The 24,532-nt window shown below is 43.5% G+C and overlaps 6 protein-coding genes across 6 annotated transcripts; 2 read left to right on the top strand and 4 right to left on the bottom strand.

Moving 5' to 3' along the window:
• Positions 1-1,229: 1,229 nt before the first annotated feature.
• Positions 1,230-4,713, top strand: LOC105203892 (coiled-coil domain-containing protein 34-like). Its single transcript, XM_011172816.1, has 3 exons — positions 1,230-1,356; positions 4,166-4,398; positions 4,510-4,713. Exons 1-3 carry the CDS (start codon positions 1,230-1,232, stop codon positions 4,711-4,713), a joined length of 564 nt encoding a protein of 187 aa, XP_011171118.1.
• Positions 4,714-7,794: 3,081 nt separating this feature from the next.
• Positions 7,795-8,532, bottom strand: LOC105203893. The gene has a single exon (XM_011172817.1). It carries the CDS (start codon positions 8,530-8,532, stop codon positions 7,795-7,797), a length of 738 nt encoding a protein of 245 aa, XP_011171119.1.
• Positions 8,533-9,125: 593 nt separating this feature from the next.
• LOC105203894 lies at positions 9,126-10,495 on the bottom strand. The gene is made up of 2 exons (XM_011172818.1): positions 9,925-10,495; positions 9,126-9,820 (listed from the first exon to the last, which is right to left on the bottom strand). The coding sequence occupies exons 1-2, from the start codon at positions 10,493-10,495 to the stop codon at positions 9,126-9,128; spliced, it is 1,266 nt and encodes a 421-aa protein (XP_011171120.1).
• A 130-nt stretch (positions 10,496-10,625) lies between these two features.
• Positions 10,626-11,297, bottom strand: LOC105203895. Its single transcript, XM_011172819.1, has one exon. The coding sequence runs from the start codon at positions 11,295-11,297 to the stop codon at positions 10,626-10,628; it is 672 nt and encodes a 223-aa protein (XP_011171121.1).
• Positions 11,298-11,499: 202 nt separating this feature from the next.
• LOC105203896 lies at positions 11,500-12,586 on the bottom strand. Its single transcript, XM_011172820.2, has 2 exons — positions 12,301-12,586; positions 11,500-12,239 (listed from the first exon to the last, which is right to left on the bottom strand). Exons 1-2 carry the CDS (start codon positions 12,584-12,586, stop codon positions 11,500-11,502), a joined length of 1,026 nt encoding a protein of 341 aa, XP_011171122.2.
• Positions 12,587-18,424: 5,838 nt separating this feature from the next.
• On the top strand, positions 18,425-23,854 carry LOC105203899. Its single transcript, XM_039453151.1, has one exon. The coding sequence runs from the start codon at positions 18,425-18,427 to the stop codon at positions 23,852-23,854; it is 5,430 nt and encodes a 1,809-aa protein (XP_039309085.1).
• Positions 23,855-24,532: the final 678 nt, after the last annotated feature.

Below are 24,532 nucleotides of genomic sequence, written 5' to 3'. Positions count from 1 at the left end.
AACCAATCAAGGTCACTCGATTAGAAATGAAGGACCACACAATTCATGTCTGAGGACAGACACTGGGAGCAGTAAAGATCAAAATGTAAGAAAATGCCCCTCAACCCTTTGAACGGCGCATTGCATCCTTCGGACGTCGCTTGACGGTCCCAAGGACGCATGGAGATGTCGCTGCCTGGCTGCGCGAACGGATGATGCAGGGGCCAGTAACGCTGCGAGCTTGGATACACGAGCAACGTGTGGTCTTTTTACAAAGAGATTTCTTGTCAGCTATAGATTAATAAATAGCTAGGATTCATTAGAAACAAACGTATCACTTTTCTTACATTGGGTAATATCAGACACCTAAGCTTTTTCACAAATATTTCTTTTTTAAATAGCTAAATTTGAACATACTCTATATCATACAAAACTTCATTCTTATACCAAACACCTCTTGAAACCCATTTTGCTATAATAAAAATATCAATTGTTTTTTATACTTTATTTTTTATACTTTATATTGTATATACACAGTAAAAACTAAAATGTTCCAGAAAGTCCACTCTAAATTTTTTTGTTAAAAAACTCAAAAGTTAAATTAAAATAACTTAAAATAAGAATTATTTTCAAAAGTTAAGTTAACCTGTTGTGATTACACCTCCAAAAAATAACATAATAGTTATACTGGGTCCAGTTGATCCGACGCAAAAAAACAGTTGCCATTTGCGTTCCTTTTGATGAATCGACAAATTCTTCACGAAAATGAAGTTTAAGACTTCTTCTTCGTAATCAAATCGTTTATGTATCCTTTATTAAATTTTTTAATATTGAAACAACACGAGAAAAAACAATTTTGAAAAATGCCATTTTGTACTAAAAAATTCCTGAAAATTCTAATTTTTGAGGAAAATCAAAGTTATTACCGAGGAATCAAAGTTATTACCGAACTATATATGGCCTTAGGTCATCTAGACCCAGTGTAACCACAACGGGTTAAAATAACTTAAAATAAGAATTATTTTGGGACTTGGTTAGGTGGCGCGCATGCGATCGGATGTGTGACAGAATGTGTGGTCGAGAGTGTATAGCGTATTAGATTAATTAAGTTAGCAGAGGGGTGCAAAAGAAGTGCGGAAGGGAGAGAGAAAGGTAAGAAGCTAGGGCGATTGAAGGGAGAGTTAGGGAGGCAAGAAGGAGAAGGAATTTAACGTGCATAAGAAGCGGACTAGAAGTAAGGTTAGGGCAGGATGACGAGCAAGGCGGGAGATGTCGATAAGGAAGGAAGTAGGGATCTTAGACAAAAAAAGTTAGTGACAGAGGATAAATCTAATGGTCAGAGAGTATCGTTCAGACTAGAGGAGACGGAAAAAGTAAGTAAGTTAGTTGGCAAAAAGAAATAGAGAGGTTAAAAAAGAACTGGCAAAATGAGATAAAAGAATTAAAGCGAATGATAACAGATTTAAAGAAGGAAATAGAATTAATAAAGAATAGAGAGGATAAGGGAGACGATAAGATAGAGCGAGTAACAAAGAGTATAAAAAGTATGGAAAAGTAGAAAGAAAAGATTAGGAATGTAGAAGAAGAGGAGTTGTACAACAAGAGAGAGAGGTATAGTGATAGTGGGGAAGGGAATAGAGCATCAATAAAGAGCATGTGGGGCAACGTCAGGAGTTTAAGGTCAAGTAAAAACGAAGGTTTTAGTGACAGAGGTGAATAAGATAAAAAAATGAATGGCTGTAAAGGAAAGAGAAGAGAGGTGCAATAACATAGTTATTAGAGGGTTAGGGGATAGAATGAAGGAATTAAAAAAAAGGTAGATAAGTGTAACGGTACGCGTTTTCGGTCGGTTCGGTGCGGTGAGGAAACTTCGGGATCGGACCGGATAAGACTCGTCGGTTGGTCAGGTGTCCGTAATGATTATACCCAGTTTTTTAAGTAGAAAAAGATAGAGAATGATTTATTGAGAACATGAGTGGTAGTTGTGACAAAATAACAATTGCGAGAAAGAGTTAACAAAATGAACGAGAAAAGAAATAAAAGAGATAACAAAAATAAAAAGAGATAACAAAAATAAAGAGAGATAACAAAAATAAAGAGAGCTCGTCGGCGTCCAGCTAATCGCCGGTATCGGATTGCTAGTTGCGCGGCGGAATGACTTCGGAGACTAAAGGTTCATTCACGCGGTTTACATTTAAACAAAAGAACTTAACTACGTATTTACAGATGTAGGCTAAACTAGTGTGTAGTCGGATACTACGCGGTGAGCTATGCGGGCTGCTCGCCCGTACGGTCGGGGAGTCGCGGGGCGTAGCGGGATTGGCTAACGCGGTGGTGTAAGCGCGTGCGCAAGTGCGGGTCGTTGCCGGCGCGGACGCCTCCGCGATTCGCCCGAGCGCGCCCCGTACAAGTGGGGCGCTCGATCGACAGGTTGCTTATGCCCTGCCGATGAACAGGTTACGAAACGTGGCCGTATGTCGGTGCGGCAGTGAAGGTACTCGAGAACGACGGTGATTGGTCGAGAATGCTCGGCCGGTGATGATGACGAGAATGCTCGTCGAGGATCTCGGACGTGATTGGTCGAGAATGCTCAGCCGATGATGATAACGAGAATGCTCGTCGAGAATATCGGAGTCGACTGGTCGAGGATACTCGGCCGGGGATAGCGACGGGAATGCCCGTCGAGGATATCGGAGTGCGACGAGAATGCTCGTCTTAAGGAGCGATCCAGAATGCTCGGTCTGTGGACGGGTCGGATAGTCGGACGGATTTGCCTTGTGCGTTCCCACTGCCGGCTTATATATTCGAACGCGCGGCTGGGCAAGCCAATCCGCGCGCTCGGTCGGCCAAGTCGGAGTGGGAGCGTTGTGGAACGCTACGGTCGGCGCGCGTGTCGCCGCGTGGTCGCACGGCGAAGTTCGGTCGTGCGCGCAGGTGGTCCCCTGCTACGCTCGGCGTTCGTCGTTCGGTGGACAGAACGGAGGCTCACGGACGGTAGAAGGGCGTATTGTTACATAAGAAAACATGGATTGAGAATTTTATAGGTAAGAAATTAGATGTCAAGTGTACAGTGATGATGTGCCGAGGATCAGTGATAATAGCTAAAATAGATGGAGAAGAGAAAAAAAAGAAAATTATGATTTAAAAAAGTAAGCTAAAAAGAGGGAGAATATTTATAGAAAATGATTTAACATGGGAGGACAGGAAGGTACAGGAAAAGATACACAAATGGCGGAAAAAGCAAAGAAAGAAGGAAATTAAAATAAAAATAGGAACAGGTAAGGTAAAAATAGGGGATAGGTGAAAAAACTGGGAATAAATAGAGGAGGATATAAGAGGAAAGAGAGTTAGTGAGGGTACGAACGAGATGAATAGGGAGACAAAAAGTGATGAGGAGAGAGATAATGAAGAAAGAGGGAAGAAAAGTCAGGATTTCAACTAAGCCAGGAGATGAAGGAAGGGGAAAAAGGAGAGGAGGAGATGGAGAAGAGGAAAAAAATGGTTTTCTGGAATATAGCAGAAATATGGAGACAAGACGTGGAATTTTGGAATTTTATAGAGAAGATGGACTATATATGTTTAATAGAAACATAGATAGAAGAGAAAGGATGGGAAAAGATTAGAAAGAAATTACCAAGGACTTACAAGTGGGAATGTAGTTTTGCAATCAGGGAGAAGAGTAAAGGTAGGGCAAGGGGTGGTTTTATTATTGGTGTAAATAAAAAATGGGGTAAAGAACAATTAAAGTTAAAAAGTGAAGAAATGAAGGGGTTGATAGTTACAAAGGTTAAAAATAGTGATGACAAATTAAAATTTATAATAATGGGAGTATATGCAACTAGGAACTGGGAAGCAATGAGAAATACGATTGAAAGAATAACAAAGGAAAATAAAGAAAAGTATATAATAATAGGAGGAGACTTTAACGCTAGAATAGGGGAAAAAAGAGGAAATGATGAGGAAGGTTGGGGGGTGACACGTAGAAGCAAAGATAAAGTAGTTAACAACAGAGGGAGGGAATTTTTAGATTTAGTAAGTGAAATCGGAGAGAATATTATGAATGGTACAACAAAAGATAATAAAGAAGGAGAATACACATACGTAGGGGAAAGGGGGAGCTCAGTAATAGATTATGTAGTGGTAAGCGAAAACTGTAGAGAAATTGTAAACGATCTTGTGATCGTAGGTCGATCGAACTCAGATCACATGCCCCTGGTCTTGGAGATGAACAGAAGAAGAGTAAAGAAAAATAAGGTCATGGAAAAAGAAGAGGACAGAGAGATATACAGATGGAGGGAAAAGGATATAATGGTATATAAAGAGAGGACGGAGGAGATAAACGATGAAGAGGAGGCAATAGTGGAGGAATCTATAGAAGAAAAATGGAAGGTCCTAAAGGAATTAGTACTTAAGTCAATGGTAAAAATAAAGACAAAGGAAAGTACAAGAAAGAAATTGGGTTTCAAAGAATGGTGGAACAAGAGTTGCACTAGAAAAAAAAGGATGATGCACAAAGCTTATGACAAATAGAGGAAAAGAAAACTTAACAGAGAAAGATATATAGAGGAGAGAAGAAAACTCAGGGAACATTTAGAAGAAAAGAAGAAGCGATGGAAAGAGAAGGAAGAGGAGGAGCTGAGAAATCTAAAATATAAGGCGCAAGTATGGAAAGTAATAAATAGGAAAAGAGGTAAAGGCAATTGGATTAAAAATGAGATCACTAAGGAGGAGTGAACCAATTATTTTAGTAAACTGATAGGAAGCAAGATTGAAAGAGTAGAGATTGTGCAGAATGACAAATGCTGTGAAGAAAGGAGTCATCCAGGGGAGTAAACAACAAGCGCTACAGACGGCCTGAGTGATGAGAAAATAACAGAGGCTATAAAGAAACTGAAGAAAAATAAAGCAGCAGGAATTGATGAAATACCGTCGAAAGTCTGGAAATTCGACGGTTCTAAAGTAAAGAAAAGGCTGGTAAATCTGATAAAGAAAATTTGGCAAGAGAAGAAAATACCGGAAGATTGGAAAATGAGTGTCATTGTCACGCTGTATAAAAAAGGAGACACGGAAAGGATGGAAAATTATAGAGGAATCGCTTTGTTATGCTCGGCTTATAAAGTATATGCAGAAATTCTAAGAAGAAGAGTAGAAAAGGAGCTCGACCAAAAATGTATAATACCAGAGAGTCAAGCAGGTTTCAGGAAAGGAAGAAGAACAATGGATAACATATTCATACTGAGTAATGTTATTCAGAGAGAGAGAGAGAGAGAGAGAGAGAGAGAAGGATGAAAAAGCATGGAAGGTCTTCGCCTTTTTCGTGGATCTAAGGGCAGCGTTTGACAATGTTGATAGAGAAAAGTTATGGGATCTGATGGAAAAATGGAGGCTAAACGAAGATTTAATTAACAGACTAAAAGTAATTTATAAGGAAACAAAGGCAGTAATCAGGACAAAAAAAGGGCTATCGGAGAAGATCAAAACAAAGAAAGGAGTAAGGCAGGGGTGCGTCCTGAGTCCGATACTATTTAATATGTATATGGCGGATTTAGATACGTATTTAGGAAATAAGGGGATAGAGGGAATAAAGTTAGGAAAAGAAAGAATATGGTCGCTAGCATACGCGGATGATGTAATCTTATTAGCTAAAAATGAAGGAACGATGAAAGTCATGATGGGCAATTTAAAGAGATTTTTAAAAGATAGAAGATTAGAGTTGAACAAGGATAAATCTAAAATTATGATATTTAATAGCGAGGGAAGGGAGAAGAAAAGGAAATGGAAATGGGATGAGAGAGGAATAGAGGAAGTACAAAATTTCAAATACCTAGATTTCATGTTTAATAAAAGAGGGGCTTACGGTAATCACATAAAAAAACTAAAAAAGAAAGGTAAAATAGCAGCAAACTTAGTTTGGGGATTAGGAGAAAGAATATGCAAAAATGATTTTGTGAAAAGATGGAAATTATTCAAATATTTAGTAGAGAGCGTTATGGCATTTGGGGTAGAACTATGGGGATAGGAAGAAAGGAAAGAATTAGAAAAGATCTGGTTAGATTATATGAGGTAGGTATTCAAACTTGATTTCTGCACACCACGTTATCTGTTAACAAAGAAACTAGGAATAAATAAGCTAAAAGTAGAGTGGGGTATTAGAGCCAGAAAGTATGTGTGCGCGCTCGATCGTAAATCGCCGCACTTTAATTTTCAAATAGAAGGACAAAGGAGAAAAGAGACAAGAAGACTAGGCGCCGGTACTCGTCGCACGAAACGATAAGGATCGTGACGATTACGGGGAGATTGAGATTGGTGAAATAATTGTTTGGAGAATTCACGGGAGTCAAACAGTTCAATATATTTATAGATTATCACAGATACACTGCATGATCACCAAAGTGATCGAAACTTCGAATACGATACAGTTCCGCGCCACGTGGTAATAGCGTGACCACAGGAATCTCGCCACCGTAGGTCGCAATGGTGCGCGCCGAGAGATCTCGCCACCGGAGATCTCATGCACAAATTCTTACCACGCGTGCGATCGCGAAGAGCGTGTTTCACAAAATCACGATTGTTCGATTCTCGCCAAACGGAGAATCTTCAGAGCAACCGCGGTTCGAGCGCGTTCGCTGCCGCGCTGCTGCGTGATCACGATATCGACGCGTGACTCGTCATCGACGGCGAATGCGAGCCGGTTCGGAGCACGCTCCGGCTTCTTCCTCACTCACAAAAACGCGCTGTTGATCGGCTCGATCACTTGGATATCACTCGCGTGAGTCCAGCGTTGCGACCGCGATCTTAGAGTAGTGGCGAATCTCGGCAAACTTACACACGGCCAGAATGCGTGTTGTTGCTCCGAAAACTCGAGGAAGAAGAAGGAAGAAGAAGCCGGAAACAAACGACTCGCGTCGCTGTATCCGCGCAGAAAACGGGAATCGCGAGCGCTCCCCTCCCGGATATCTTCAGCGCTACGGTGGTATATTGAATAACTTAGTGATTTCGCGATAAGATAATCTCGGGGAGGTGGGGCCATCCCGCGATCTAAGTAAAGCGCGCAAAGAACACGACTATACGTCGCAGTTTCATTTTCCATCTCGAAACATGCCGCCCGCCTCGAAACGACAGTTTCGAAAGGAAACATAACTAATTGAAGATAACTTAAATCCGTTCAAATCCCACTCATAGGTTAATGACTTAGCCTTTAAAGTTGCTCCCCTTAACACGTCTTATCCAATTTTTTGGTAATCTAAAGATTCATAGTTCAGTGAGAGGCTTAAGGTTTCTTTGATCTAAACGCATTTACAATCTGGAAATTTACTTAGAGACTAAACCTTTACGGTGATAGAGTTACTTACGCTACTAAAATTAAACATCAGAATAGCAAAACTTATAAACTAGAATTTAACATCAACAAAAAAAGGGGGATACTTGTGAGCGCAATTTAAACATAAGAAGACTTATAAACTAGAGAAGCACGCAACTGTCAACTACGTACTAAGGAACAAAGCAGACTTAACGTAAGGATTGCTTCATAAATCCTGTACAACCTTGTGAGACTAGCGCATTTAAAAGTTACTGAGCAATGGCGTTTTCGAGTTGCGCATCGATAGCAACTGGAAGGATGCACAATTGTGCAAGCGGACGCTTGTATTCAGACTTCGCCGTTTTAACTAGAACGACGCAAACCAATCCGTCAGAGCCTGCAAAACATTGGGTCACTCGTCCGAGTTCCCATTTGCATGGCGGTAATGTGGTATTTCGGATAAGAACCATCGTGCCAATTTGAATGGAAGGTTGTGCTTTGCGCCACTTGGCTCTTTAGTGCAACGTGTTAATATAGTCCATTTGCCAGATCCGCCAAAATTTTTCGGTAAGCTGTCTAATTAACTGCCATTGTGAGAGGCGATTTTCCTTGAGGTGCAGAACAGAAGGTTCTGGACTCGTCGTAATTTCCGAACCGATTAAGAAATGGCCTGGCGTCAATGGCGCAAGTTCGTCAAATGAATCTGTAAGAGGTCCAAGTGGCCTGGAATTTAAGCATGCTTCGATTCGGCAGAGAAGAGTTGCGAGCTCTTCGAACGTTAATGTGTGAGAGCCGAGAATTCGCCGCAAATGGTGCTTTACGCTCCGAACTCCCGCCTCCCACAATCCTCCAAAGTGAGAGGCGTGAGGTGGCATGAAGTGCCACGACACCCTATCCGATGCAGTTCTATTTAAAAAGTCAGGGCCTCGCAACGTGTCGCTATAAACTTTGGTCAATTCTTTATCCGCACTGATAAAACTCGTCCCATTATCCGAGTACACGTCCGTAGGCAAACCTCGTCGGGCACAAAACCTTGAATATGCGTCAAGGAAGGCCGACGTCGAGTAACCGCCCACGAGCTCAAGATGCACAGCACGAGTAGAAAGACAAATGAAAACCGCGATGTATCCCTTGCGTGATGCTATTCCGCGGCCGGAGGATGCTCGTGTTGCCACGGGGCCAGCAAAGTCTACGCCACAATGGAGAAAAGCGCGGGCCGGAGCAGATACGCGAGCGCGAGGTAGCTGACCCATTAACTGGACCGGAACGACCGCTCTCTCTCGTGCGCATGTGACGCATTGATGCAGCACCGACCTCACCAAACTGCGAGCGCGACTATCCAATAGTCTCTTCTTAGAGTGGTGAGAGTAAGCTGGACACCCGCGTGGAGGGATCGCTAATGGGCGTATCGAATAATCATCTTTACCAACGGGTGAGATGTCAGGATAATCGGATGTTTGGTACGAAATGGAAGGGGAGTTCTCTATCCGCCCGCCAACCCGAATCAATGAATCTTCATCGAAAAAGGGTTTAAGCGATAGAATTGAACTTCAAGATGAGAGAGATTTGTTTTGCCGAAGAGCCGCTTGTTCGGGGGAAACGTCTCATTTTGAATAGTTTTGAGCCAAAACCGCTTTGCCCTTTCACACTCGTCTGTGGTAAGAGCGCGAGGACTTACTTGCAGATCCGGCGACTGCGGAAAAAGTCCTCGACATCTATCGCTGAAACAAATGACGTAGGCGGTGACACTTACTAGCTTAGTCCACTCAGAATATCGAGAAGCTAAATCCCACGGCTCCTCAGCTTGCGTGAGGTGGGCCTGGGTCGGTTTCGCCTCTTGTTGAGTTTACTCGAACTGAGGGAAACTCGCAGCCGGCCAGTCTGAGGGCGTGAGTTTAAGCCAATGAGGGCCTTGCCACCATAGTGAGAAAGACGCAAAGTCCTGCTTTAGGAGTCCCCGTGAGGCACAGTCGGCAGGATTATCCTCGGAGAGAACATGATGCCATTTAGCTTTCGGCACTTTTGATTGGACTACAGTTACGCGATGCGACACGAACGTCTTCCATTTGCTGGGATGCTGGCTGAGCCAGGCTAGAACAACGGTTGAGTCTGTCCAGCAGTGACAGACGAGATCCGTTAACTTGAGAGCGTTTTGAACTGACTCGATGAGACGAGCGAGCAAGACAGCGGCTGAGAGCTCGAGTCGAGGAATGCTCATTATTTTAATGGGAGCCACTTTTGATTTTCCGGCTAGCAATGTAGTTGTGATCTCGCCGGAGAGTGAGGTTACTCGGATGTAAACGGCTGCGGCATAAGCGACCGACGAAGCATCAGCAAAACCGTGAATTTCGAAATGCTTGATGTCGGATCCGCGGTGAACCCATCGTACTAGTTGTAGACCGTCAAGAGAGGCGAATTTGCGATAAATTGTCTCCCATTGAGCCAATATGTTTTTGGGAATGTCGTCATCCCACTCCAGCTTGAGTCGCCACAGCTGTTGCATAAAAATCTTTGCAATTATCGTGATCAGAGTGACCCATCCTAAAGAGTCGAATAATTTGGCTATTGTAGAGAGAATAGCGCGTTTCGTATGAGGGAGAGACTCCGGCAACGAGATTGAAACGCATCGAGAGCGGGGTTCCAACTTATTCCGAAAACGCTCAGACTTTCGTGTTTGAGATCCTTGGTACAGGCTAACCCGTGATCGTCTGTTGGAATGTCAGCCAGCAACGCCAAATAGTGGCTAGCCCATTTACGAAGATTAAATCCTCCGCGTTGTAATAGTGAGCACACTTGGTCACGAGTGTGACGCAATAGAGGGATGTCCTCGGCCCCAAAGAGGACATCGTCGACATAAATGTGATCACGTAAAATTGAGAGGGCGAGAGGATAAGCTTCTCCTTCGTCATGGAGAAGCTGCTGAATGACTCTTAAGGCTAGATAGGGGGCTGAGGCGATGCCATAAGTCACGGTTTGCAACCGGTATTCTTGTGGCGTTGTCTCGCTCTCAGCCTTCCATAGAATGCGCTGATAGTCTCGGTCGCGAGGATCTATCAGGATTTGCCTGTACATTTTGGCAATATCTGCTGTGTAGACATATTGATATTGTCGCCAACGTAACAGGACGTCGAAAATGTCGGTTTGCAACTTGGGACCTGGCAACAGATGCGAATTGAGTGAGGTTACCACTACCATTAGTTGTGATACTGGAGGCATTGAAGACTACTCTGATACGCGTGGTCAAGCTTGACTCTCGTACAACTGCATGGTGAGGGATATAGACTATTTGCGAGAGTGACGTATTAGCGGAAGTAGCTACAACCTTTTCCATATGACCGAGTTGTTCCTACTCCGCGAGAAATGAACAATATTCTTTCTTCAAATCGGGATCGCGATTTAATCGTCGATGCAGCGTGGCTAACATGCGATTTGCTATAACACGAGACTCACCAACTTCAATAGGCGGACCTTTTTTGAACGGAAGCCGCACGATATATTGCCCGTTGTCACCACGCGAATAGTTTGCGAGAAAATGCTCCTCACAGAGCCTTTCGTCTGGAGAGAGAGTACGCTGGTGTGGAAGTTCTTCGACTTCCCAAAATTTACTGAGCTCCCGCTTGAGAGTGCAGTGCATAACTTTAATCGAGCGAGAGGGAGAGACGCGAGGAGAAGTGGGTCCGGAAATGACCCAGCCAAAGTGAGTGTTTCGGGCGCACGGTTGTCCAACCGCCCCCTTCCGACTGTTGTCGAGAAACACTCGGTCGTACAAATCAACGCCGATTAGAATTTCAATGGAATCGGAACCTGTGGGATCGTCATCAGTGAGATTTAGCTGCTTTAAATGCTCCCATGAGTCCTCGAACTGTGCATGTGGAGGAGCGTACCCAACCAGTGACTTCCTGACGAACGCGAGAGTTTCGAATATCGGTCCGACCTTGTTACGCGGAGAGATTTGAATTTGAACCGCGTGTTTACAAGTACCGGCTTTAACACCACTGACGCCCGAAATTGATATCATCGTGCGAAGGCGGTGTAGTTTCAAAATTTGTAGTTTCAATTTTGTTTTACTAGCTTTTCAGTAACAAATGAGACTTCCGACCCTCTAGCAAGGCTCTGACGGTCAGCAAACGTCCCGACGGCGAGCTGACGACAACTCTCGCGGTTGCGAGTAAAACCGGGGACGGTAGCGCATCAATTGTCTGCTGTAATAACAGCTTGATTCATGTTAGACGAAGAGGGCGAGTCAATATATGCAACATTGTATGGTGCTTCTCTTGGCACTGACGACACGTAAATTTACTCTTGCACTCTGAAAGAGAGTGTTTTGTGCTTAAACAATTCAAACAGCGTTTCTGCTCTTTAACGAATTCTGGATGTTGACTCGGACTCTTGTTGAGGAATTTGGAACATTTATTTAAGAAGTGACGCTTTTGACAAAGAGAGCAAGTCGGCTCCAACACGGCAGAGGTAGGTGAACTTGTAACCTTGAAATCCGAATTTGTTTTCGACGATTTCGTCGGCTTGAGTTCTTCAAGCGCGATGGCACGCGAGGATACAAAATTGATCAAATCGGTATAAATCGCGGGGGGAGAGTCATCGTTGAATTTAAGTTTCCATGCTCGACGCGTCGCAGTGTCGAGTTTTTGAGAAACGCAATAAACTAAGATGTCGTTCAGCATATCTTCAGAGGAGCGCTTGAGACGTTTCAACGCGGCGATTGCTTTGTCGGCTTTGTCGCGCAACGCATGCAAATCCGAAAGCGATTCGCGTGACATGCTCGGTAAATTAAACAATGTCAAAACGTGTACCTCGATCATCCGACGTTTATTTTCAAATCGTGCCGTGACCGATCTCCAGGCTATTTCAAAATTGTCGGCAGTAATCGCTAAACTAGCAATTGCATCACGCGCGCTTCCGGTTAAACTTGCCGCAAGAAATTCGTGTAAAGTCTGAAAGCTCCCTATTTTGAATGATGAGTGATGTAAAACGATCCCGGAAACTTTCCCACTCGTCTAACTTGCCTGAGAACGGAGGCAACTGAATCGCGGGAAGATGTCTCAAAGACAACGATGAATGGCTGCAATGTACCGTTGAGCTGTTGATAGACTGGTTCGCACTCACGCTAGGCTCGACCTCCTCTAGACAATCAGCCATGTAATCCATGGTGGTGTGGTAGGTGTCCTCGTGAAGATCCAGTTGATTCTCTTGGAAATAGTCGACCTTCTCTCGTTTGTCCAGCGGATAGGCCTTCATAATGGCCGCGTGACCTTGAAAGCACTGGTTCCATGTGTCCTTGAGAGATGCCATCCGCGTACGAACTTTTGCCGGAGTATAATTATTCCGACCAATTTTTTTTTAATTGTCCAACGCGCGATCGATTTGATGAAATCGCGTGTGTTGCATGGCGAGAGGGTCGTTCATGTTGACCTTTTTGGCACCCGGTATTATTCACTGGCTCACGATCACTAAGTTCGATTGTCCGGGCTCTAAGTCCGATCGTCTGATCTTTTAATCCGGCTCGAAGGACTAACACTTCATGTGCGTGCTCGATCGTAAATCGCCGCACTTTAATTTTCAAATAGAAGGACAAAGGAGAAAAGAGACAAGAAGACTAGGCGCCGGTACTCGTCTCGCACGAAACGATAAGGATCGTGACGATTACGGGGAGATTGAGATTGGTGAAATAATTGTTTGGAGAATTCACGGGAGTCAAACAGTTCAATATATTTATAGATTATCACAGATACACTGCATGATCACCAAAGTGATCGAAACTTCGAATACGATACAGTTCCGCGCCACGTGGTAATGGCGTGACCACAGGAATCTCGCCACCGTAGATCGCAATGGTGCGCGCCGAGAGATCTCGCCACCGGAGATCTCATGCACAAATTCTTACCACGCGTGCGAGCGCGAAGAGCGTGTTTCACAAAATCACGATTGTTCGATTCTCGCCAAACGGAGAATCTTCAGAGCAACCGCGGTTCGAGCGCGTTCGCTGCCGCGCTGCTGCGTGATCACGATATCGACGCGTGACACTCGTCGCCGACGGCGAACGCGAGCCGGTTCGGAGCACGCGAGTTTGCTCCGGCTTCTTCTTCACTCACAAAAACGCGCTGTTAATCGGCTCGATCACTTGGATATCACTCGCGTGAGTCCAACGTTGCGACTTAGAGTAGTGGCGAATCTCAGCAAACTTACACACGGCCAGAATGCGTGTTGCTGCTCCGAAAACTCGAGTAAGAAGAAAGAAGAAGAAGCCGGAAACGAACGACTCGCGTCGCGTATCCGCGCAGAAAACGGGAATCGCGAGCGCTCCCCTCCCGGATGTCTTCAGCGCTACTGTGATATATTGAATAACTTAGTGATTTCGCGATTAGATAATCTCGGGGAGGTGGCACCATCCCGCGATCTAAGTAAAGCGCGCAAAAAACACGACTGTACATCGCGGTTTCATTTTCCGTCTCGAAACAGTATGAAAAAAATAAAGCAAATGGGAAAAGAAAGATGGGTTAAGATATGTTGGGAAGAAAAAAAAAGAAAAGGATGGATAGGGCTATATGATAGAGAAAGAGGAAGGTATTATAATAGGAATGGCTGGGGATTAATTGCGATAGATAATATGCCAAGGGAAGAGAGAAATTTAATAGAGGAAATTAGAGAAAAAAAAAGAGATATGCAGAAACAGGTGAAAGATAGTAAAATAAGAGAGGCTAGATATAATAAAAGATATTAGGATTTCACCGGGGAGGGTGTTACGGTCAAAATGAGATTGCAAAACTATTGAAATTAGTGTGTCTTTATTCCGAAACTGTGAGCTCTTAATGTTTGTTTTCGATACAGATAACAAAATTACTATAACACTAGACGGTGGCGCGCACACACGTCCTTCTCCGGTTACTAGCGCTGCTGTTGCGCACTGAGTATCTCCCATGAGCTCTGGTATATAATACGCGCGTCATTCAAAACAAATAAAGCAAAATAAATGAGAATAACAAAATAACGGCGCGTTCGGCTCCGCGATTCGCTCGAGTGCGCCCCGTGCAAGTGGAGCGCTTGATCGACAGGTTGCTTATGCCCTGCTGATGAATAAGTTACGAAACGCGGCCGTATGTCGGTGCGGCAGTGAAGGTACTCGAGGACGACGGTGATTGATCGAGAATGCTCGGCCGGTGATGATGACGAGAATGCTCGTTGAGAATCTCGGACGTGATTGGTCGAGAATGCTCGTCAAGGATATCGGAGTCGACTGATCAAAAATACTCGGCCGAGGATATCGACGGGAATGCCCGTCGAGGATATCGGAGTGCGACGAGAATGCTCGTCTTAAGGAAGCGATCGAGAATGCTCGGTCTGGGTGACACTCTTTTGGACACAGCACGATTGGACACCAACCAATCATCTTATCTAACCAAACCAACGGAAAAACTCTAGGCACCGGCCGCTGTGAGTGGTGGTGTCCAATCGTACAGTGTCCAATCGTGCGCACCCCGTGCGGTGTTCAATCGTGCGCACCCCGCTCGGTCTCTAGACAGGTCGGGTAGTCGGACGGATCTGCTTTGTGCGTTCCCACTGCCGGCTTATATATCCAAACGCGCGGCTGGGCAAGCCAATCCGCGCGCTCGGTCGGCCAAGCCGGAGTGGGAGCGTTGTGAAACGCCACGGTCGGCACGCGTGTCGCCGCGTGGTCGCACGGCGAAGTTCGGTCGTGCGCGCACGTGGTCCCCTGCTACGCTCGGCGCTCGTCGCTCGATGGACAGAACGGAGGCTCACGGACGGTGGAGGGGCGTATCGTTACACAACTTTTCACGCCTGCCTCCCATATTCCTCCTAGATAGGGTGAATAAAGCGGGATGAATGTCCACTCAATGTGCATTTGTTGTAAAGCATCGCCAATGGTTTCCTTAACAGATGTGCGAACGGATTTATGGATTTCATCTAATTCACGTTTAGCTCCAATAAAATTATGACATTGTCACTGCAGATTTTGTGTGGTACTCCTCTTCGTCCCACAAAACGTCGTAACGCAGCCATGAAGGCTGATGTAGATAATTCGCTCACTGCTTCCAAGTGAATGGCTCTTGTAGTAAAGCAGACAAATAAAGCTATATAGGATTTGCAAGTTTTTTTACCGCGTCTCTTGTTAACGAGTGTAATGATAGGCCTAGCGTAATCAACACCGGTGATGCTGAATACTCGTGAAGGAGTGATCCTTGCACTGAGTCGTGATCCCATAGATTGTGTTAATCCTTTAGGACTAGTCTTGACACATCGAATGCAATTGCGACAAACTTGACGCACTAGATTCCTAGTATTTAAAGGCCAATACTGTTGCCGTATTGATGCAAGTAATAACAAAGGGCCAGCATGTAACAGCTTGCGATGTTCTCTCTCGATGATCAAACGTGTAAACTTGTACTTAGCATGTAATAGAATAGGATGCTTTCGTTCAAAACTCCAGGGTGCCTCTTGAAGACGGTCACCCACCCTGATAATGCCTTTAATTGTAGTAGCTTGCTAGTTGGTTTTTCTTGCAAATGATGTAGATCTTCCATGAAGAATGAATTCTGCGAATATCTTATTATTGTAATTTGAGCCCTTGTTAATTCCTGTATGGTCAATCCGTTCAACACTCTTCCAATTTTTTTTGACAATTGGCGATAAATCTGAAACAGTACGCTACTGTACGCTCTATTTTCGTTGAAGTAAAACAATTTTGAATAAGTTTATGAATGATGTTATTCGCTACTGGCTATTGCAAACTTAGATTGCAGATGCAAGCGCTCTTCTTGGTCTCTAACTCGACGTACGCTAAGTCTTCGCCCTTGATCTGGCACTGTGCTCCTTGTTCGGGTGCTTCAACATAAGGCTCAGATAGCCACCCTGGACCATGCCACCATATATGATTATCAATAAGACTTGCAGGTGTAACGCCTCGTGAAATCAGATCCGCTGGGTCTGATTTCTTTCAGAGCCCTTGACGTGCTTCCAACGGTCAGCTGGTAGAATGTCGATAATGTCGGCTACGCGATTCGATATGAAAGGCTTCCAACGAGATATGTCTCCTTGCAGCCAATACAACACCACCATTGAATCTGACCACGCCCAAATTTCATTAATAGAAATGTGAATTGCCCGCATAACGTTTCTAATCAATTTGGCTAATAATAATGCGCTGCACAACTCTAACCTTGGAATAGATTGCCGTCTCAGAGGAGCTACTCGCGCTTTAGAACATAGTAGATTAGCTGTTATCTTGCCCGAACACGTATCTTTTGATTGTATATAAAGGCATGCCCCGTAGAGATCCTAGGACGCATCGCAAAACCCATGCATAGCTATTATTATACATTGTTTACTGATGAACCGACAACCAATCGAGGTACTCGCAACGTATTTACATCGACTAAACTAGTTTGAAATTCCTTCCACTTGTCTAAAATTTCTTCGGGAAGACGAGCATCCCAATTTACCTTGATCTCTCAAAGCCTCTGCATTAATATTTTCGCTGTCGTTAATACAGGACCGATTAAACCAAGCGGATCAAAAAGTTTGCTTATTGCTGACAACATTTTTCGTTTTGTAGAAACACTCGAAATCGTTTGAATTGTAAATCAAAATTCGTCTAAGCTGTAATTCCAATTAAGCCCCAATGTCTTGACTACATTGTTAATATCAATATTTGAATTGGCATTACATTCACGCAATTAAATAGGTACGTTTTCCAATACGTCACTTAAATTCAAACACCATTTGTGAGCTAAGAATTGTCCTTCCGCTAACAACGCGACTAATTGTCTTTGTAAATTTTGCGCATCATTAATAGTATCAATCCCTATAATAATATCGTAGGTGTCATTTAACAATGCACGTGCAGCAAGAGGATATCGTTCAGATTCGTTCGCTGCTAATTCTTGCAAACATCGTATAGCCAAGTATGGTGCACATGCTTGCCCATAAGTGACTGTATTCAATTGAAATTCCTTCACAGGTTCGTCAAGTGAGAATCGTCATAGGATACGCTGAAAGTTTCTATCAATGCCATGCACCAAAATTTGACGATACATCTTTTGTAAATCAGCAGTTATGACTACTCTATGAAATCGAAATCAAATAATTATGTTAATTAAATCGTTTTGCAATGTAGGACCGACTAGCAGTGCATCGTTCAATGACACAGCCCTACTATTTTTCGCTGATGCATCGAATACAACGCGTAATTTAGTACTACTGCTTTGTTCCTTAACTACTCCATGATGCGGGAGGTAAACAATGGTTTCTGAATCAATAATAGGTTCATTCACAATAGACATGTGTCCTAGCTTAACGTATTCTTGCATGGAATTAATGTATTTGTCATGAAATGTGTTGTCGCCTTTAAACTTACGTTCTAATTGATTTAATCGTTTTAAAGCTATGTCTCTATTGTTGCCGATAGGTCTATTCCCTTCACAGAATGGCAATCTGACTATAAATCTCCCATCGCTTGATCGCGCAATAGTTTGTTCGAAAAGTTTTTCGCAACGTTTTTCGTCGACAGATGCAATTTGTTTTTCATCGTCGTAACCTTCTAACTTCCAAAATTTCTCTAAACTGTAATTTAATGACTCTTCAGAATTTAGTGAACATATCATTACTCTTAAGGAATTCAAATTGCAAACTTGATTCTTTGATGTGTCAGACTGCATAGGACCAGCAATTATCCACCCTAGTTTAATATTTTGCAAAATTAATTAATGTTCTCTGTTCACGCTCATAATTAGTCATTTCTATTACTTTGCATTTATTTTACGTCTTTGAAATTAGCGCGCCCTCAGGGCAGCAACTCAACCTTCAGTGATCGCTTCGGCGACAGATGTCGTGGCGAGCGTTGTCTAGTTTCGTTTAGCGAGCGACGGCTCTCGTCATGGGGCTAGTTACTTACTTACTTACTTCTCCTTGTTCTGTACCCGAGCGTCGAGAGCTTGTAAAATTTCGCAATAAAGGTTTTGTTTTCGAATTCAATTTTCGCTATCCAACATATGGTCCTTCGAGCCGGATTGAGGTCGAATCACAGTCCAGAAACGATTCGAGTCTGATTCGGAAAATACGTGAACGCATTTACGGCAATTCCACAAGGCAAGTTAACCAAGCGATAGATCCAAGATGTCGGAAAACGCCGGCAATCTGAGGAAGGCACGTGGATACGTAAAGGCGAAGCTCACAAGGTTAAGAACGCAGACATTGCAAATTGTCGAAGAGAAAGGCGAGCTTGACAAGGAGCAAGCCGAGTCAAGGTTGGAAAAGCTAGAGGAGATTTATCGAGGCTTTGAGGCTATCCAAACGCAATTGCTTGAGCAGGTGAACGATCTCAGCGAAGACGACACCGCCGAGGAAGAGGTATTTGAACAGAAATACTTCGAGGTAAAATCTGTATTAAAACGATTTATGAGAGTGCCATCGGAAGGCATCGAGTCAAGCGGTACAATCGTTCAATTGTTACGACAGCAATCCGAGCTGATACAACGTATCGGGAGCGGGGCGCACAGCGATGTGTCGGCCATTACACCAAGTGCAGAAAACGAGGCAATCGCGGCCATTCTTGCACGCCAAACAGAAATTCTCGATCGCGTAGCCATTACAGCAAATTCGCATAATGTCGACAATAGGGTTAAGCTCCCTACGATAAAACTTCCGCGATTCGACGGTAAAATCGAGGAGTGGAAGTTCTTTTTTGACAATTTTCGTTCCATTATACACGATAAACCACATTTGTCGGACATTGAAAAATTTCAATATTTAACGTCGTCTATTTCCGGTGAAGCCGCGAAAATCATCGAATCGATTGAGTTAAGTGGTCAAAACTATAGGACCGTGTGGGACTTATTGCAACAGCGATATGACGATCCCAGGTCACTCAAAAAGAAGCACATTCAATGCTTATTTACCATGCCCACGGTAACGAAGGAGTCCTCGAGGGCACTTCGTGAATTAATAGACTATGTTTCCAGGCATTTGCGAGTACTAAAGGTTCTAGGTTCCCCTACAGAAGCTTGGGACGAGCTTGTCTTACACATGATAGAAACAAAGGTTGACGTCAAAACTCTTCGTGCTTGGGAGGAAAAGATAAAATCTAGCGAGAATCCTAGTCTGGCGGACATGTTGGAATTTCTCAGAGGAAAATGCCAAACGCTAGAGCGGATTGAGTCAAGGACGGTTGATAAAATTGAAAAGCCTAGCAAGGAAGGTGAGCATCGAAACAAGGGATTTGTAACGACAGGTACGAAATCGCAATCTTATAACAAAAGCGAGTCAATTAAGAAAACAACGTTATCAGCCTCATTAGGCTCCGGTAAGTGCTATTTTTGCAATGATGAGAATCACTTTATCTATTACTGTGACAAGTTTCTAGCATTATCGGTACCCGATCGCATCAATGAAGTCAAACGATTGAGACTTTGCATAAATTGTCTTAGGAATGATCACTTTGTTAAAAATTGTAAAATGGGTCCTTGTCGAGAGTGCACGCAAAGGCACAATACGTTATGTCACTTAGCGCAAGAAGGTAAAGCGTCTATAGATAAACCAATCAACTCGCAATCTCAAGATGAAGCAAACAAGGAAAAATCGGTAAATAGCATGTCGGTGCATCATGCTTCAAATAATTCACAAAGACGTCACGTGCTTATGGCCACCGCTGTCGTTGAAGCTATTCGGCGTGATGGTTCCGTAGTTCAATTGCGTGTACTTCTAGATAGCGCGAGCGAGGTCAATTTCGTGACGAGAGATATACACAATAAGCTAGGGTTGAAACGACACAGAGTATCGGAAATCGTTTCCGGTTTGAACGATACAGAAAACAAAATTTACAATTCGTGCGATGTGCACATTAAGTCAAAGCATTCTAGTTTCGAAACGAACGCTCAATGTTTTATCGTGCCAAAGATTGCTAAATGTTTGCCATCCATGAGGATAGAGTTTGAGCAGTCGAAAATTCCGAATGACATTAATTTAGCTGATTCTGAATTTTACAAACCTGGTCCAATAGACATGTTGCTAGGAGCGGAATTTTACTATGATTTGCTAGAAACGGGTAAAATTTATCTTGGCGGAAATCGGTTGATTTTGCAAAATACCAAATTTGGTTGGGTAATCGCTGGTTCCATGCAGCCTATCGCGTTAAAAGATCAATTCCGCAAGCAAGAATCATTATGTGCGATGATTTGTTCCTTAAGGTCTGAAGATTCATTGAGCAAGGACCTGGAAAGATTTTGGAAACTGGAAAGCTATGACGATAATAAGAGAGGAGACCTATCCTTTGACGAAACGGAGTGTGAGCGACATTTTGAGCAAAATACCACACGAGCGGATGACGGTAGATTCATTGTAAGGTTACCGTTTCGCAAGACAAATAAACTTATCGGCAATAACAAGGAAATAGCATTGAGACGATTGTATCAACTTGAGCGCAGGTTCAAGGGCAATAACGCTTTTTATGCTCGATATGCAAGGTTCATGTCCGAATATATCGAATTAGGGCATATGTCGATCGCAAGCGAACCTCTAGATAATTGCAAAAACGTGGTTTATCTCCCTCACCATGGCGTGCTAAAGGAGAGCAGCACTAGTACTAAACTACGTGTCGTGTTCGACGCATCGTCTAAAAATAATAAGGGCACGTCATTGAATGATGCTCTTTTGGTCGGGCCCACATTGCAAGATAATTTAGTTGACATTGTTATTAGATTTAGATTTTACGATATAGCGATAACTGCCGATCTGCAAAAAATGTACCGCCAAGTGTCGGTACACAGTGACGATCGTAATTTTCAACGCATTCTATGGAGGTTCTCAAACAACGATCCCGTAAAAGAGTATCAATTAAATACGGTTACTTATGGTCAAGCGTGTGCGTCCTATCTAGCTATACGATGTTTGAGGCTACTCGCTACTGAAGGGTCAGAGCGTTATCCATTGGCGGCTCGAGCGTTATTAAATGATACGTACGTGGACGATATAATTACCGGTGCAAACACGATCGAGGACGCACAAATTTTGCAAAAGCAGTTAGTCAATTTGTTGTCCGAGGGCAAATTTGAAGCCCATAAATGGTGTTCAAATTCTAATTTTGCATTGGAGAATGTTCCAGTAGAATTGCGAGAGTCCAGCGCAAACTTAGATATAGAGGCAAATGATATTATCAGAACATTAGGTCTCGAGTGGAATCCTAGCTCGGACGAGTTTCGATTCACGGCTCAAAAAACGTCAGGTGCGTCCACGAAGCGTGAAATTTTGTCGGCGATAAGTAAGCTATTCGATCCTTTAGGATTAATCGGTCCAGTCCTGACAAGCGCAAAGATTCTGATGCAAAGTTTATGGAAAACTAAATTAGATTGGGATGATCCTCTCCCAGAAACGGTTTTAATTAAATGGCGAGAGTTTCAAGCGAGTTTGATTGACGTGAATGTATTGCGTATACCACGATTAGTTATTAACTCTTCGGGAAACAGCCGAGTTTCAATATGTGGATTTTGTGATGCATCCGAAAATGCATACGGTGCATGTCTTTATATAAGATCTATTAATTGTCATTCTATTGAGGTATCTGTCAATTTATTATGTTCAAAGGCGAGAGTTGCTCCCCTGAAAAGGCAATCAATCCCTAGGTTGGAATTGTGCAGCGCAGTATTATTGGCAAGATTAATTAACAATGTAAAACGAACGTTAACTGTGCCTATTGAGGAAATACGTGCTTGGTCGGACTCGATGGTGGTCCTATACTGGATAGGCGGAGATTCGAATCGATGGAAGCCTTTCGTAGGTAATCGAGTGTCTGAAATCACTGACATTCTGCCTGCTGAACATTGGAGACACGTGAAGGGTTCTGAGAATCCCGCGGATTTAATATCCAGAGGAGCTACACCTGCACAACTACTAGATAATTCGCTGTGGTGGCACGGTCCCAAATGGTTATGCGATCCACATCACTCCACTATTGATGATGAACGGTGCCAGATTAACGACGATGATCTTGCTTTCGCCAAGATGGAGTACAAAAAAGACGCTCAAATTTGCAATTTGAATTTGCATTCAATTTCGAACGATATCACACACAAGATTGTCGAGGATTGTTCCACATTAACAAAAATTGTACGATCGTTAGCCTATTGCTTCAGGTTCATTTCGAATTGTCGCAAGAGTCCGGACGACAGAACTCTAACCAAATTGTCTATGTTGGAATTGACAGAAGCTCATCAGGCAGTGATTAAGTATTCGCAAAATCTTCACTTCAAGGAGGATGTAATACAATTGCAAACTCATAAGCAGTTATGCCGAACTAGCCAGTTGCAGCAACTGCACGCTTTCCTGGATGAAAACGGTATCCTTAGGGTGGGCGGTCGCCTTCGTGAGGCACCCTGGAACTTCACGAGAAAGCACCCTATACTATTACCTGCCAAATGCAAGATAACTCGGTTGATTATCGAAAGGGAACATCGTGCTCTATTACATGCAGGGCCACAGCTGTTGCTCTCTTCAATACGTAGACAATACTGGCCATTGAACGCCAGGAACTTGATTCGTCAAATTTGCCGTGCTTGTGTATGGTGCGTCAAAAACAATCCAAAGGGATTAATTCAATCAATGGGATCACTGCCAGCCGATAGAATCCAACCTTCCAGAGCATTTTCTGTCTCAGGAGTGGACTTTGCAGGTCCAATCGTCACGCTCGTTAATAAAGGACGTGGCAGGAAAACGTGTAAATCGTACGTAGCCTTGTTTGTCTGCTTTGCAACCAAGGCTGTCCATTTGGAAGCCGTCAGCGAACTATCTACGGCTGCATTTCTAGCCACTCTACGAAGATTCGTGGGACGCAGAGGGTTGCCGCGCAAGATTTGCAGTGATAACGCTACGAACTTCGTGGGAGCAAGCCGTGAACTTGAAGAGCTTTATTCATTTGTTCGTACCTCTATCGATGGTGCCGTAGGTGACACCTTGCAAGAAATGAATATCGAATGGAGCTTCATCCCTCCATATTCTCCCCATCTGGGAGACATATGGGAAGCGGGAATAAAATCCTGCAAATTTCATTTAAAACGAGTAATGGGTAATACTCTATTTACATTTGAGGAGTTGACAACGGCGTTGGTCCAAATTGAAGCCTGCCTAAACTCCAGGCCCTTGTCGCCTTTGTCGTCGGATCCTTCGGATCTACAACCTTTGACCGCAGGTCATTTTCTAATAGGCGGACCTTTAACGAGCCTACCGGAGGTGGACTTATCGGACATCAAACTTAATAGACTTGATCACTGGGAGTCAATACAAAGAGCCGTTCAAGGATTCTGGCAGCGGTGGGCGGCGGAATATGTAGCCAACCTACAAAGTCGCACCAAATGGAAGAAGACTAAGGAGAATCTCAAGGTCAATGATCTTGTATTGCTGCAGGAGGATAATCTTCCCCCTCTGAAATGGAAGATTGGTCATGTGATTGAATCGCACGCTGGCAAAGATGGTCTAGTGCGAGTGGTCACCGTTCGTACGACTAATGGTATCGTCAAGCGAGCCATCACTAAGTTGTGCAAATTGCCTGTAGATTGATAAAGATTAATTACTTAATCTTGGTGGGCGGTGTGTTCACGCTCATAATTAGTCATTTCTATTACTTTGCATTTATTTTACGTCTTTGAAATTAGCGCGCCCTCAGGGCAGCAACTCAACCTTCAGTGATCGCTTCGGCGACAGATGTCGTGGCGAGCGTTGTCTAGTTTCGTTTAGCGAGCGACGGCTCTCGTCATGGGGCTAGTTACTTACTTACTTACTTCTCCTTGTTCTGTACCCGAGCGTCGAGAGCTTGTAAAATTTCGCAATAAAGGTTTTGTTTTCGAATTCAATTTTCGCTATCCAACATTCTCCTAGTTCAATTTTTCCATTATCCATTAAGTCATAAAAATATTCTGCGCCGAGTAGCATGTCTATTGCGCCAGGTTTAAAGAACTCAGCATCGGCTAAATTAAGATTGTTTGGAATTTGCAATTTCTTATAATCTATTTCTACGGATGGCAAGTATTTGGTAATTTTAGATACGATTAAACATTGAGCGTTTAACTGAAAGCTAGAATGTTTAGACTTGATTTGTACATCGCATGAACTATGAATCTTATTCTCTATCTCATTTAGACAAGAAATAACTTCGGATACTCTATCGCATTTTAATCCTAATCTATTGTGCGTATATTTTGTGATGAAGTTAGCTTCGCTTGCACTATCAAGCAGTAC

Source organism: Solenopsis invicta, chromosome 8 (assembly GCF_016802725.1).
Source record: "Solenopsis invicta isolate M01_SB chromosome 8, UNIL_Sinv_3.0, whole genome shotgun sequence".
Lineage (NCBI taxonomy): Eukaryota > Metazoa > Arthropoda > Insecta > Hymenoptera > Formicidae > Solenopsis > Solenopsis invicta.
This window is presented reverse-complemented; position numbering and strand designations above follow the sequence as displayed.